Source organism: Panthera onca, chromosome C1 (genome assembly GCF_046562875.1).
Source record: "Panthera onca isolate mPanOnc1 chromosome C1, mPanOnc1 haplotype 2, whole genome shotgun sequence".
Classification (NCBI taxonomy): domain Eukaryota; kingdom Metazoa; phylum Chordata; class Mammalia; order Carnivora; family Felidae; genus Panthera; species Panthera onca.
This window is the reverse complement of record NC_138346.1, coordinates 212,326,772-212,341,606: the sequence shown is the minus strand read 5'-3', so window position 1 is coordinate 212,341,606 and position 14,835 is coordinate 212,326,772. Positions and strand designations below refer to the sequence as shown.

General features: G+C 43.8%; 1 protein-coding gene across 12 annotated transcripts in view; it reads left to right on the top strand.

Annotated features, from left to right (window-relative positions):
* Positions 1-14,835, top strand: part of VPS13D (vacuolar protein sorting 13 homolog D) — a 257,776-nt gene that overhangs the window by 153,398 nt on the left and 89,543 nt on the right. For all 12 annotated transcript variants that reach the window (XM_078452393.2, XM_078452389.2, XM_078452388.2 and 9 more), the window contains 3 exons: positions 1,530-1,679; positions 2,576-2,672; positions 4,694-4,842. In XM_078452393.2, coding sequence (XP_078308519.2) covers positions 1,530-1,679; positions 2,576-2,672; positions 4,694-4,842 — 396 coding nt within the window. The remainder of the gene's footprint in view (positions 1-1,529; positions 1,680-2,575; positions 2,673-4,693; positions 4,843-14,835) is intronic.

The following is a 14,835-nucleotide window of genomic DNA, read 5'->3' as shown; positions in this document are numbered from 1 at the left end:
AAATAATTAGCAGCTGTGAATACAGTCATAAAGAATAAAGCGGGATCGAGCTGCTTTTTAGATCAAGTGGCCCTGGAAGGTTTTCCTGAGAAGTGAGAGCTGAACTTCGAAGAAGACATTGAGTGAGCCACGGAGAAGGATTTGAGGCTAAAGAGCATTCCCTCCGAATCCAGAGCCTCTGAGTGGGGAGAGTTGCCCACTTTTGAGAAACAACTGGTCGGCTCATGTGTGGGGGTCGTAAGAGAGTGCGCTGTGGAGGAGAGTGCTCTGTGGTGAAGAGAAGGAAATGGGCAGTGTCTACATCCCCCAGGCCCTGGGGAGAAGTTTGGTTTCATCCTAAGAGAAAGGAAAGCCACTGACAGGTGGAAAGGAAGGAGGGCATGACTTGATTTGTATTTTTGGAAGACGAGTGTTGCTGCTGTGGAGGCGAGTACACAGCAGGGCAAGGACGGAAGCGGGAAAAAGTGTCCATGGCCTGGCCCTCAGCTCTGCACCTCGACAGCCAGCCGTTTATACAGAGGGCTGTGTGGCAGTCCACGTGATCTGACGGAAGGGTCGCAGGATTTGTGCCAGAAATGCCTGCCTTTGAATCCCAGCTCTTCTACCTACCAGCTCTGTGTGTCTGGACAAGTGACCTAATGTCTCTAAGCTTCTGTTCACGTGTTTGTAAAATGGGGAGGAATAATACTTAGCCATTCGAGTGGTAGTAAGGGATACGTTAGGTGATGTGTGGAAGTACGCTAGGGGTTCCCAACAGATGTTCTCTTTCCTCCTCCTGGTACGGAGTTTTGGTGGCAAACAGAGTGGAGGTGGCTCAGTCCTGCAGTGAGCCTTCTGACATCTGTAAACATGGCGGAGTGTAGCGTGCATTCTCGGTTATGGTGCTGATGGGCGTGGGTGATTAGAGCCACCCCTAATGCCACTGACATCACCGTTTCCTTCCTGGCAGGGACTTGACTTTAGGACAGACCACCGTTTCCATTTGGTAGCCACTTGCGCTACTGATGCCCTGGTTTTCGTTGCCTAGTGTCCGTTCAGTTCATTCATCAGTAGCATGGTGGTTGGGAGCGCTGGGCTCGGGGTCAGGCCAACCTAGAGTCAAGTCGTGGTTCTGTGATTGACCAGCTGTGCAGCCTTAAGCAAGGGCCTCGGGTCTCAGCTTCTTCATCTGTGATGTGAGGACAGGGATAGTCCTCAGGAGGTTGTGGTGACGATTGCAGAGTAGAGCCCAGACTCTAGTAACTCTGACACCACCGGTGTCCCATGACTCGGTGGTGCAAGGTCCCATGCGTGCAAGGAGACTAGCTTGGTGCCCAAATAAAGGGTAGCTTCTGTTGTCATTCCTGCTGCAATCAGTGCTGGCCGTCAGTGCAGGTACATTTTTCCAGCTGCCGTTGAGACACAGTAACATGGGAAGGGTACTTTCTGAGTATCCTACACGTGACGAGACCCCACTTAAAGGTAAAAACTGAGAACTGAGCCATTCATTGTGTGTTCTCGTTTTGATTCGCTGCCTTTTCGTGCGTTAGGTGGACAATCAGCTCATTGGTACCACTCAGCCCTTCATGCTCTATGTGACTCCCCTGAGCAACGAGAATGAGGTCATTGAGACCGGCCCTGCCGTGCAAGTGAATGCGGTGAAGTTCCCCAGTAAGAGCGCGCTGACCAACATCTACAAGGTAGGCGGGTGGGAGAGGCTGACGGGCCTGGCACGGTGGCAGGGGACCGATTTGCTCTCTCTCAGCCGGGTCTCCGAGCAGCAGTGAGGGGTGTGGCTGAGAGTAGTCCTGTGGGGTTGAGGCACGAGTGACTTACCCCACGGTGTCGAGGAATTTACAGCAACTCTTCTCACAACTGTGATTTCGATGACCTTGTGCGTGATTGTGCCGAATCCATATAGGCATATAGGCCAGAGTCTGTATTCATTGAAGTGAAGTCTGTGGGAAAGCATAGCATCGTCCAGATTGATCAGGACCAGGCATGATCCAGATGTGTTCTTAAAAGAGTCATTAGAAAAGGAGTGGTAGGAGGGGTCTGCCCTCAGGACAGATGTGCTCTTGGGTAAGCTGCCACACTGTTTAATAAAAGCAGGTCACTTTCTTTCGTAAAGAAGTTTCCAGGTACAAGCTAGCTGTTACAGCAACAGATTCTGGAAAAGTGGGAGCTAAGAGGTTGCTTCCCATATTTCTGGTCCTTTGTCACCAGTGCCAGTGGGGGCCAAGCCTGTATGCGGCCCTCAAATCCTACTGCTCCTTAAAGTAACTACCGTCCACGGAAACTCAGTGCCGTAACGCTGTCCGTGGCAGTGCATCTGCAGGTGTGATCCCGACAGAGGAGACATGGATGCCCCAGAAACCAAACAATAGGGTGCTGAATTGTCTATTAAACATCTGGGATTTTTGGCTAACTGTAACAGTGTAGAGAGAGAGAGATGAGCCAGGGATCATTTGGCAACGTGATTATACAATCCCATGAGTGAAGAAACCATACCATTGTCATTTGGGGCCTTCTTACTGGCACAGGTAAGAGTTCCTTCTGGCGTTTACACTTTTAATCAGAATTTCTTTATCTCTAGCATCTGATGATCACGGCTCAGAGATTCACAGTGCAAATTGAGGAGAAACTGCTTCTCAAGCTGCTGAGTTTTTTTGGCTATGATCAAGCAGAATCAGGTACCGTTGAATGCTCTAGGTGTGTGTCTGAGAGTTGACCGAAGAATGGCATTTCTTAGTCTGCTTATGAAAACGGGTGGCCTCTGGGTGCCCGACAAGCTCCCTTTGCACCTCACAACCTGAGCCCGGAAGCCAAGGCTTGTGTCTCAGTGGTTTTCTTTCCGAGTACGGCTTGTTGACTGCAGGGCTGACATGGGCACGAAGGAAGCTTCTCAGAGGTATCCCGGAGTACCCGGGGGTAAGCCTTTGGGAAACAGCACACTTTTCCTCTTTGTAGTGTGTTTTTTTGACTCATCTGCTCTAGGATAACAGAAATGATGTTAGTCATTTAGCAAACCACTTTGTTTCCTAACCTTTGTTTATTAAACAGACTCAGGGCCAAGAATCAGAAATCCCTTCGGCAGTTCCTTTGGTTTAGATGAGGAAAAAAAATTGGCTAGCCTTAACTTCTTACCTTTTTACAATCATACCCTTATGCCTTAATGTCTTTACCAGGCTTTCTAGTTACTGGACTCTTCTGTGGAGAGGGGAGTAAGATAAGCTATTGAAAACCTAAATTTTTCTAGCAGTTGCTATAGAAATCATTTTGCTTTTGTCTCTTTATTTTAGATACCTCCTCATGGCCTTTGTAACACTGTATATAGAGCTTAGAAAGAAGTCAGTAATGCTTAGTCTTTTGAAGACTAAACCAAATATCGAGCCTGAAGAAATTATAAGATAGACTTATGTTTATGTGCCCACATTGGCTAGAGACAAAAATCACTGGGGACATGTGTACATATGTACACACATACAAACAGGGCAAGACAAATATTTTTGCTCCTTTAACCCAGACTTAGAATTTAAACTTTAAGTGTAATTGGGATCAAGAGGAACATCCTATCTGTTTAAAACTGTGTTTTCCACTTTGGATGGGAACGCCAATATCTGTTTGCCTTTGGACAGCCACTTGAGGGCCTGCCTGCCACGTAGCCATTCTCTTTTGGCACCTTCCTGGGAAGTTTTACTTTAAATTCTATTGGACATGGTGTTCTTGTAGGTTTCTCTGAGTCAATTTCTCACCAAACATTGTAGAAATGATTTAGACTTTTGTAAAATCCTGGCCTGTCTTTCACTGGGGCGTCTCCACTTTCTATAACTATTTCTGTTCCCTGAATACAGATAAGCAGGTGTCTGTCGCAGTATCGTTTTCTAAAACCTATTTCCTTTCTTTCTGTAAATAGAACTATGATAGCTGATGGTATAAATTTGTTTGATAGGCAGCTTTGTACAATCTCCTTGGTTTTATTTCTAAGGCACGTGAAGCCAAGTGAAAATAAGCTGGCCGGATGGGTGTGGGTACAAGAGAAAATAACCGAGCCCATTACTGTGTGCGAGTCCATGTTAATCCTTTTTACTTCATGAGAAGTGAAAAAAAAATCTGCCTTGACTCCGCTACTTTAACAAATGTCCACCATTTGGGAGAGAAGGTGCTTGCTTACTGCCATGATGTCACTTCTTTAGAGCCTGCAGCCTGTTTCTCTTTTAAGGCACTCTGTTTCATTCAGCTGCATTATTTAATTGGTCATGTTGTTCATTATGATTCAGTTAAAGTACACTCCAAATACAAAATAAGTTCAGATAACCTGGGTCGTCTATAATAATCATAATAATAACAACAGCAACACAGTTTCTAGAAAACTCATTGCCAACAAACACGCCCGTGGCCTTTGGCTTCCCCACCTGCATTAGTATTTCCAAAGATGACATCTGCCAGATGGCACAGAGTCGCAAATCAAAAGGTTAGGCTATTGTACTTTTTCGGTAAACAACATGAAACAGATCTGCTTTTACAAAGAAATGACATCAGGATACCGTACACATCACCAAACCCTGAAAAGCTAAGTTTACAGAAATAGATATTTACATTTTTCTGTGAATTTTTTTCAACACGAACACAAACATTGGAATTATGAGACTTCAGGAGGTTCATTTTTGTTTTGTTTTGTTTTGTTTTAATTCACCGTTTTACTTTGTACCAGAGGTGGAAAAGTATGATGAAAACCTCCATGAAAAGACTGCTGAGCAAGGTGGAACACCAATTCGATATTACTTTGAAAATCTCAAAATCAGCATTCCCCAGATCAAGCTGAGTGTGTTCACCTCCAACAAGCTTCCATTGGATCTTAAGGTGAGCTGTTACCTGGGTAAGTTATAAAATGACTTTCCCTGGAAAAGAATGAATGTGTTTACTATTGGCCTTTTCTGTCCAGTATCATCATTTGTAGCAGATATTTTTCCAGGTTTCCCGTTTTGAAGGTTTGACGTGTATGTGTATGTATAGGTATGTATATGTATGTGTATATAAATGTATACTGTATATACATATGTGTGTGTATATATGTATGTATAGTATGTATACGTATACACGGCTTGTTGTTTTTTTATGTTTAAGTATGCCTTTGCTAAAGATTGAGGAGTAATGTGAGTGAACAGAGAATGACATAAAACCCATCTGCCATCTGTTTAGCTCTTGGCGTTATCTCAATGAACTAAGAACCTACTTTCCTAGGGCCACTCCCAGATTCAGGAGAAAAGCCGCAACCACGATAGTATCTTCCTTTTGTGCCAGAGCCCTGCCTGCCTGTCCTCCTCGTTCTCTCCTCCTGAGTATGCACCTCTTTGTGAATGGTTGATACTAGAAACGTCTACCACCTTCAAGGAACACACTCAACTGCATACCACTGAGATGTGGCCTTGCCTACCACCATATCTGAATGTGACACTCTTGCAGATCATCCTGATACGCAGTTGACAGAGAGACCCCGAATTTCATCTTTATTTGCTGCATTATGATCTACTTTAAGGGATGGGGATGGGATTTAAATCCAAGTCTATGCGACTGTAAAGTTTGTACTGTGCTGTACTATGCAATGTGCTATCTAGATGCCCCTCCAGAACGTAAGGCCTGAGAAAATTAAACAAAAAAATTTTTTAGTGTTTTTTTTTTTTTGAGAGAGAGATTGGGGTGGGGGGGGCAGGTGGGCAGTGGAGGGGCAGAGAGAGGGAGACACAGAATCTGAAGCGGGCTGCTGGCTCTGAGCTGTCAGCCCAGAGCCCAATGTGGGGCTCAAACCCACGAGCCATGAGATCATGACCTGAGCCGAAGTTGGACGCTTAACCAACTGAGCCACCCGGGTGCCTGGGGCCTCAGGGAATTTTAGAGCTGTAAGAGTCTTCAGCGATCCTCCTGCTCAGTGAACAAGGATGTTGGAGTTCAGCGCATTCTTCCACTCGAGCCTGTGGAGGTAGATGTAATGGGAACAGGAGTAGGACCCGGGTGGTTGTTAGGTCTTCGCTTAGATTGCGTCTAAATCTGCCTCGCTGCAGCTTGACCCCATTGCTTCTGGTTCTTTCCTTCGTTGCCCTCGCAGATGGTTATCAAGGCACTCATCTCGCCACTAACCACCAGCCGAGGACATCTCCACTGCCCCATGCTGCCTTCTTTGAGATGCCACATGATGGTCTCTCTTCTGAGTAGGAATAGCTATAGACCTGAACAAATAAGGAATCAACTTGGAGTCGTAAATTCAGATGCCTACAGGGACTGTGGCAGCGAAGTATTAAGTGAAGCGGTATGGTGGGGACTATTGCACGCGGGGCGTGCCCGCTTCGTCTGAGGGGGCAGCCTCGGCTCAGCTCCAGCCCGTTGCTGTCATAGGGTAATGTGAACCCAGTGTTGCCGGAGCTTCAGATTTTTAAAGTGAAGCCGGAAATCTGGATTTTTATGTGGAATCTCCTGGTTTTGAAATGTTGGCAACTGATTTGAGTTGTTTTCTTTAAAAACCTTGTGGGCCTAACAAAACACATGTGTGGGCCTCATGTGATGCAGTCTGCCAACACACAACTTCTAAAATAGACATATAGGTAACGAGACAGTATAGTCTGGTCGACGCCAGATCATACTTGGTAGGGCGAGGGTGACTGCTTCAGTCCCGCGGCGAGCCGGGCGTGAGCCGTTGGGAGCGTGCTGGGCAGGACCAGAGTCACGGCGATTGTTTGCCGCCGTGGCGAGAACAGCGCGGTGTGCCCTTTCCAACGGACTCTCCTGTCTGCTTGATTGGCTTTAATTTCATGTTTCCCAGGAGACTGAAGATACTTACAATTAGCATGCGAGTGGGGGGAAAATCCATGGGAAAACCACTATCTTGCTAATATCCCCAAGTATCCACTTGACTTATGTGACCCTTTGGAATGGGTTTGTTTGATAAAGTGTATATTCCCCCAGAGCACCTGGCACTCGCCCAACAAACCAATGTTAAGCATTTCCTGCGAGTGAAGGACTTCTTGTTTTTTAAATTCATCTTCCTTAGAAATACAGACACCTAACTATTCCTTTCAGATTGCTCCCAGCAGAGAACTTTCCCCCAGACTGCCAAATGCAATATGGCTTCTTACAGCTGAAGTAGCTCCAGACCCCCAGTCACATGGCCTCCGTGCCTGCGTGTATGCTCCACGACGAACTGGGAACCGGTTAAGCTGAATGTTTCGTTCGGCACTGTTCTGAGGATCCGTTGGAAGGCGTTTTCAAACGATTGTTAAAGAAGTTGAGCGGAGCGGCCCTGTCCTGAGGTGGGGGGGGGGGGGGGGTGGGCACCGTGATGGGGGCACATCCGTGTCTCAGGCAGGGTGTCGGGGAATTGGGGCTTCAGAGTTAAATTCTCAGCCTGTGGGAGTCACCGTTTTACTGTGTCTCGAGTTCTCCTGGTGGAGTCGGGGGCTCATAAAATAATGTCATTTATTCAGAGAGTTTCCTAACAGAGTAATATCCCCTTACTGGTAGCTCTTGGGAAGAGCGGTATGCTCTTGGAGATGAATATGTACTGCTTAAAGTATGTACTTAGGGAACGGAGTGCTGTCCCAGAATGGGAATCACAAGAGTCTGACTAAAAGGTAACCATGTCTTTGGTATTGAAGGAATAATTATCTTGATTCTCTTGACTCCAGGCCAGGAGTGAGGCTGTCAGAAATCTCATGGGGAAGCCTCTTCAGGTTTACGCTGAGGGTACATTATTGCCAGATATAGTGTCTGTTGAGAAGGACTCGGAGCAGTTTCCCATCTGCTGTCTCGATTGGATTCCTTTCTCCGTGATGGGAGAAGGGGGAGATAATAGTTCCATTTCACAAGTGCACACACATTCCTCCCTTCCACCCCCCTCCCCATTATAGTCCCAAGTGTGTGTGTTAGAGGGTAGCAGAGTAATATCGAAAACGCCAGGTAGTTTATATGTACTTTGGTTTTTTTAAAGATCAAAAGAAGCCAGGAGCCTTTAAAAGGTTTCACGAGGTGGCCTCCAGCATGCAGTCCGTTTCCCATTTAGAGCATTGGGGTATTACAAAAGAAGGGCTTTAATTGAGCAATCTAGTTTGGAAGAAAACCCACATTTTAATGGTCAGAGAGCAAGAGGGTGGGGGTGAGGGGGAATTTCAAACAAAGACACTATTTAAAAAGCCTAAAACTGTCTTCTCAAAGGCTTGAAATAATTTGTTGGGAAACTTCAGACCCTTTACTTTTTTCCTCCCCTCCCTAAATAAAAACCAGATTTGTTAAAAGGAAAAAAGATCCAGTATTGTTAATTGTATTTCAGAAAGTGCCAGAGAGGGAAATATCCCTGTAGTTTTAAACACTGTCCCGGGAGGGAAATGGGCAAATACCCTGCTTCACATAAACAGTCTCTATGTACCATAAATAAACCTTTAAAGAATGAATTCCAGACAGTTTTGTTTAGTGCAGGATAAACTAAGAAAGGGAAGGACGTGGGCCAGGGACTGGCTTGTGATCCGAGACCTTATGGCATATGGACAGGTATTTCTTCTTCCGACTCTGTACAAAGTTTCTGGAAGACTTCAGCGGTTTTCGTCTGGAGGAGGTAGGAATGGACAGTTTCCTAGTTTTATTAGGAACTTCTGCGCACACGTTGCTTTCTGCAGAATCCGTTTTATAACAGGAAACTGTCTGCTCCTTAAGTAAATAAGCATCAGCTTTGTATACTACTGTACTTGATTCGTCGGTCACTGCGGGAAAGAGCCCTGTTTGGCTTTCCCTCTCGTCTCTTTTACTTTGACCGGAACAACCTGAAGGTGGCAGGATAATTCATACCAAAGGCTGCATCTCTCCGCTTTGTCCAATGTGGGAGGCCCCGAGGCAGTAAATGACGAGGTGAAGAGTTTTACCAAAGGGCCAGATATTTCCTTGGTTCAGACAAAGCACATTAGCCATTCAGAAAGGGGATGGTGTCTCTCGTGAGGGTTTCGACAACTTGGTGGAGGTTTCAAAGTCTTTGCTACTCCGAATGGTACCTCTTCTTCAGTATTTGGTTACAATGAGGAAGTTGGGGTAAAAAAGCTTTTGCCTTAAGCCTTTGTTTGGATCTCATTTCCTCTTCTCTGAGACGAAAGTAACGTTCAGGGTTGTATTGGCAAAACAAACTGCCAAACCGATGTCCCCACCTTTCCGGCAGATTTATCGTGGGGCTCTAAGCAAAGCCATTAAGCCCGCTGGGCCTCAGTTTCTCTGTCACCAGCACGTGGATGGGTGAAGCACGCGTGAATGAACAGCAGAAAGTTTTTCAAGAGAAACAGCATAATCCTCCATTCTGATCTTCATGCTTTCCACCTACCAGGTGGTTACTTTTGTGCCAATGAGCACGTGCAAGTCGAAAATCTCCTAATAACTAACTGCACGAGTTTGGGTCATCTACTTAACATTTCTCCGGCTTTATTTATTTAAAAAAATGAGAGGGTTAGGCTGAATTAACCTAAGAGCGCTCTTAATCTCTAAAAAGTTTTGTTCTCACATTATTTAGTAGGAGGTTTCTCGTGACTTCCCGAGGCCCCAGATCGGGGGGCCTTTTTTCCGACCTCATGTCTGCAGGGTCCTCTGCCGTATTCGGGATCGCGGGCCTCCCCATTCCTTTCTGGTTCTCCTCTTATCTTCTGTTTGTTTCTTTGTCTTCGTCACAGCTTTCTTTTCCTCTACTTCTGACCCCTCTGTTGAAGGGCCATCCTTTTCCTCTGAGAACCAATCTTTTCTGCCGTTTATCACTTTGCCCATTTTTTAAATCCCATTACTGGTCTTTAATCACCTGTAATTGTAGAAGCTCTTCATGTAAGTTTTGTCTTTGATGTAAGTTGCGAGGTTTTTTTCCTTCATTTTTTCATTTGTCTTTTTGCTTTACTTTTGATGTGTATATGGGTTCTTTTTTAATCCTATAAAAGCTTTTGATTTTTATGTTGTCAAATCCACCAGTCTTTGACCTTTTTGAGTATATGTTTGGAGTCCCAAAAAAGTTTCCCCATTCTATGGTTTTAAGCAATTTCTTCTGTATTTTCTTCAGTTACATGATTTCATTTCAATTAAACATGCTCTTGTCCCAAAAGAATCTAAGGCAGCCTCTGAAAATACATGCTAAAAGATGAAAAAATAAAGGAGAAAATAGAAGGTTCATTAAATTACACATGAGGTTTTACTGTAAAGACATTTAATTTAGTGGGGCAATATATAGATGTTTTAGTAAGTGCTGTTAGACCAACTAGATAGCCATATGGAAAAATAGAAAATCAGATGGATTATTTACACTGTATATAAGGAAAGATTCAATGTGGATCAGAGAGTTACTAACATTATTAGCATGAAGAAGTGTTTTCAGGGGTGCCTGGGTGGCACAGTCGGTTGAGCGTCTGGCTTCGGCTCAGGTCATGATCTCACAGTTTGTGGGTTCGAGCCCCACATCAGGCTCTGTGCGACAGCTCAGAGCCTGGAGGCTGCTCCAGATCCTGTGTCTCCCTCTCTCTCTGCTCCTCCCCCGCTCATGCTCGGTCTCTCTCTCTTCTCTCTCCTTCCAAAAAAAAAAAAAAAAAATTTAAAAAAGTGTTTTCACATTCAAAGAAGAAGAGTATTTCGCATACTCTCTAAAATCCTTGCAATATCAATCTTGTTAAAGTTTTTTTTTTTTTTTAATGTTTACTTATTTTGAAAGAAAGGGAGAGTGAGCAGGGGAGGAGCAGAGAGTGGGAGGGAGAGAATTCCAAGCAGACTCCATGCTGTCAGCACAGAGCCTGACATGGCGCTCAGTCTCATGAACCGTGAGATCACGATCTGAGCCGAAATCAAGAGTCGGATGCTTAACTGACTGAGCCACCCAGGAGACCCACCTCCCCAATCTTGTTAAAATAAAAGTATGGTGGGGCACCTGGGTGGTTCATTCAGTTGAGTGCCCGACTCTTGATTTCAGCTCAGGTTATGATCCTAGGGTCGTGGGATTGAGCCCTGCATCAGGCTCCATGCTGGGCATGAAGCCTGCTTGAAATTCTCTGTCTCTCTCTCTCTCTCTCTCTCTCTCTCTCTCCCCCCCCCTTTCCCTGTTCACTCTCTCTCTCAAATAAAAAATAAATAAAAATATGTAATTGGAAAAGAGACCAAATCTGGAAATTGTTAACTGGCTTATAGCAAACCAAGATTAGCCAAGAATTACAAGAAAAACTCGATAGAAAAAAAAAAAAAACCCAAAAGTCTGCTTGAAGGTAATGGAAAGCTACCAAGATATCTAGGACTTGAGAGTCCAAGATTTATGTGAGGATGGAAACTTGATAAGTGAGCCCACCATTTACTCTGCCTTTACTCTTGAGATAGTCCGAATGTGTAACTGGTATGTGTTAAAAGGCAGAGAAGTCAAGCAGAAAGCAGCTGCCAAAAGGCAGAGAGTCTGAGTAAGGCTTTTGGTGGTCTCATGGGACTGACATAGCAAACATTAGATAGATACTAAGCTGGTAACTGATGCGCTAGTATCTTAGAGAGAAGGGACAGGCAGAATAGAGACCCTGGTGGTCTGAGCTGCTGTATGTCTTGAGGCAGGTGCCAGTCTCTAGGTAACCTAGTCTGAGAGAAGCCGGGCAAAAAGTAACAGTTGAGAGGTGGGAAAACTAAGTAGACCTTTTAGCAGTTTTCTGGTGCTAGGGAGAGTAAAAGAGGAGGAACAGAATTGGTTGTCAGTTGAGACAACTGGCCTGAAACTATCCCAGGCCTTAGAAAGACTGAAATAGACCAAGAGTTACAAAGACTGAAATCCAGCCTTGAGAAAGCCCAAATCTTGCTTGGATGAAGCCTCTTTAACCGCCTACTAGAAACTAAAGACTCATGCAAAGTCTGTGAAAGTTTTAATTTAAAATTTTTTTTTTTTTTACATTTTATTTATTTTTGAGAGAGAGACAGAGTACAAGCAGGGGAGGGGCAGAGAGAGAGGGAGACACAGAATCTGAAACGGGCTCCAGGCTCTGAGCTGTCAGCGCAGAGCCCAACACCGGGCTCAAACTCACAAACTGTGAGATCATGACCTGAGCCGAAGCTGGACGCACCACCCAGGTGCCCCGAGAGTTTTCATTTTAAAAACAGACACTAGAAGCAGACCCACAGGTAAACCAGACATTGGCATTATCAAACACACAATATTAAAGAGTAACCATATCTGTGTCTGAGAAGTTTACTAGAAAACTATAATTTATATTTTGAAAATAAATAAAGGAAAATTATAGACTAGAATTTTTTTCATGAACATGGAAGAAATCTGAACAAAATATTAACAAAGCAAATACAGCAATGAATAAGAAAAAATATAACTAAATTGGGTTTATTCCAGGAATGTAAGTGTGGTTTAACATTTTTAAATAAATCATGTAATTTACCACATTGACAAAATAAAAGAAGAAAAAATATTATCTCAATAGTTGCACGAAAGCCTTTTGACAGAACTCAACATCTATTTATGATAAGAACTCAGCAAGCAAAAAATAGAAGGGAACTGCCGGAATCTGATAAAGTATATGTATAAAAAAGCTACAGCAAACATACTCAGTGGTGAGATACTGAAAGCAGGGAAGGTGCTCATTATCCCTACTCTTCAGTGTCTTACTGGAGATTGTAGCCAGTGCAATAAGTCTAGAAAGATTAAAGAAGAAATAAAAGGCATAAGAACTGGACAGGAAAATGAAAATTTTATTATTTGCAGAGAGCATAAATATGTACCTAGAAAATCTAAAAGAATGCGCAGAGAAGTTGTTAACTGAATGGATAATTTAGGAAGGTCACTGGAGATGGTGTACAATGTCAGCAACGATTATAGAGGGAAGGAAAATTTTGAAGGATGTAATTTATAGCATTGTTAACAAAACATCAAATACAGTATCATTATTTATTGCTGTGTAACCAGCCACCCCAAAACTTAGTGGTTTAAAACAGTCATTTTATTCACAATTCTGTGGGCTGGACTCTGTTGAATGCTGGCTTCTGCTGGACTGACCTGTGGTTACTCATCTGGCAGTCAGCTGAGACTGACTCGTATACGATGACCTTACTTACGTGTTAGGTGTTGGCTGTCAACAGAACCTCCTTCCACATGGTCTCTCAGCTTCTTCACGTGGTGGAAGTATCAAAAGGGCAGAGCAGAAACTCCCAAGATCTCTTGAAGCCTGGGCTCAGAGGTCACACAGTGTTACCTCTGCTGCATCTTGTTGACTGAAGCAACTTACAAGGTCAGTGCAGATGAAGTCCTCTCTGCTACTGTTACAAGATGTAAAGAATATATGGCCTTTTTTTTTTTTTTTAACGTTTATTTATTTTTGAGACAGAGAGAGACAAAGCGTGAACAGGGGAGGGGCAGAGAGAGAGGGAGACACAGAATCTGAAACAGGCTCCAGGCTCTGAGCTGTCAGCACAGAGCCCGACGCGGGGCTCGAACTCACGGACCGCGAGATCGTGACCTGAGCCGAAGTCGGACGCTTAACCGACTGAGCCACCCAGGCGCCCCATATGGCCATTTTTAAAGTAATCTCTATACCCAGCGTGGGACTAGAACTTACAACCCTGAGATCAAGAGTTATGTACGCTCTACCAACTGAGCCAGCCAGGTGCCCCTGGCCATTTTTAATCTATCACAGATACCTAGGAGTAAATCCAGCAAAGGTTATATGCAAGACCTCTGTATGGAAAACAATGGAATGTTATTAAGAGAAAAGTGAACTAAATAGATAAGGGGACATACCACATTAATACACTGGAAGACTCCATACTGTGAAGCTGTCTTTTCTTCTCAAATTGATCTATAGATTCAGTAAGATCTTAATGAAAAATTTAACAACTTTTTATGGCAGATTGACAAGCCGATTCTAAAATTTGGAAATGAAAAGTGCAAAGAATAACCAAGGTGATCCTAAAAACAAAGTTGGAGAGCGTATACTCTCAGATTTCAAAACTCATTACAAAAGTATAGTAATTAAGACAGGGTGGTATTGGCAGAAGGCAGGACAAAATGAAACAGAATTGAGAAACAGATACGTAAATATGGCTAGTCAACGTGTGACAAAGTTTACACGGTACTGCAGTAGGAGAGAGGGTGATCATTTCAGTAAATATTACTTAGGCAAGTAGATATCCATCTGGAAAAAAATGGATCTTGATTTCTGCTTCACACCATATAAAAAAAAAAATCAAGTCCAAGTAGATTATAGATGTAAATGTGAAAATTAAGCAATAAAATTTTTTTAGGTACACACAGGGAATATCTTTATGACCTTGGTGTAGGTAATAATTTCTTACTGAGGAAACAGAAAACCCTTACCATAAAGGAAAAGATTGGCACATTGGATTTCATTAAAAAAGAATATCTGGGGGCACCTGGGTGGCTCAGTAGGTTAAGCGGCTGACTTCGACTCGGGTCATGATTTCGCGGTCCGTGATTCGAGCCCCGCGTTGGGCTCTGTGCTGACAGCTCAGAGCCTGGAGCCTGTTTCAGATTCTGTGTCTCCCTCTCTCTGACCCACCCCTGTTCGTGCTCTGTCTCTCTCTGTCTCAAAAATAAATAAACGTTAAAAAAAATTAAAAAAAAATATCTGATCATCAAAGAACACCTTTCAAAGAATAATAAGTCACAGAATGGGAAAAGAAAATTGTAATACATCTATTCACCAGGGACTTCTATACCGAATGTATAAGAAAAACTCCTACAAAGCAATAAGAAAAAGACAGCCCACTACAAAAATGAGCAAAAGACTTGAGTAGGCACTTCACAAAAAAGGATATCCAGATGGCCAATATGTGTGTTAAAAGGTGCATTCTTCAACAGGAAAATGG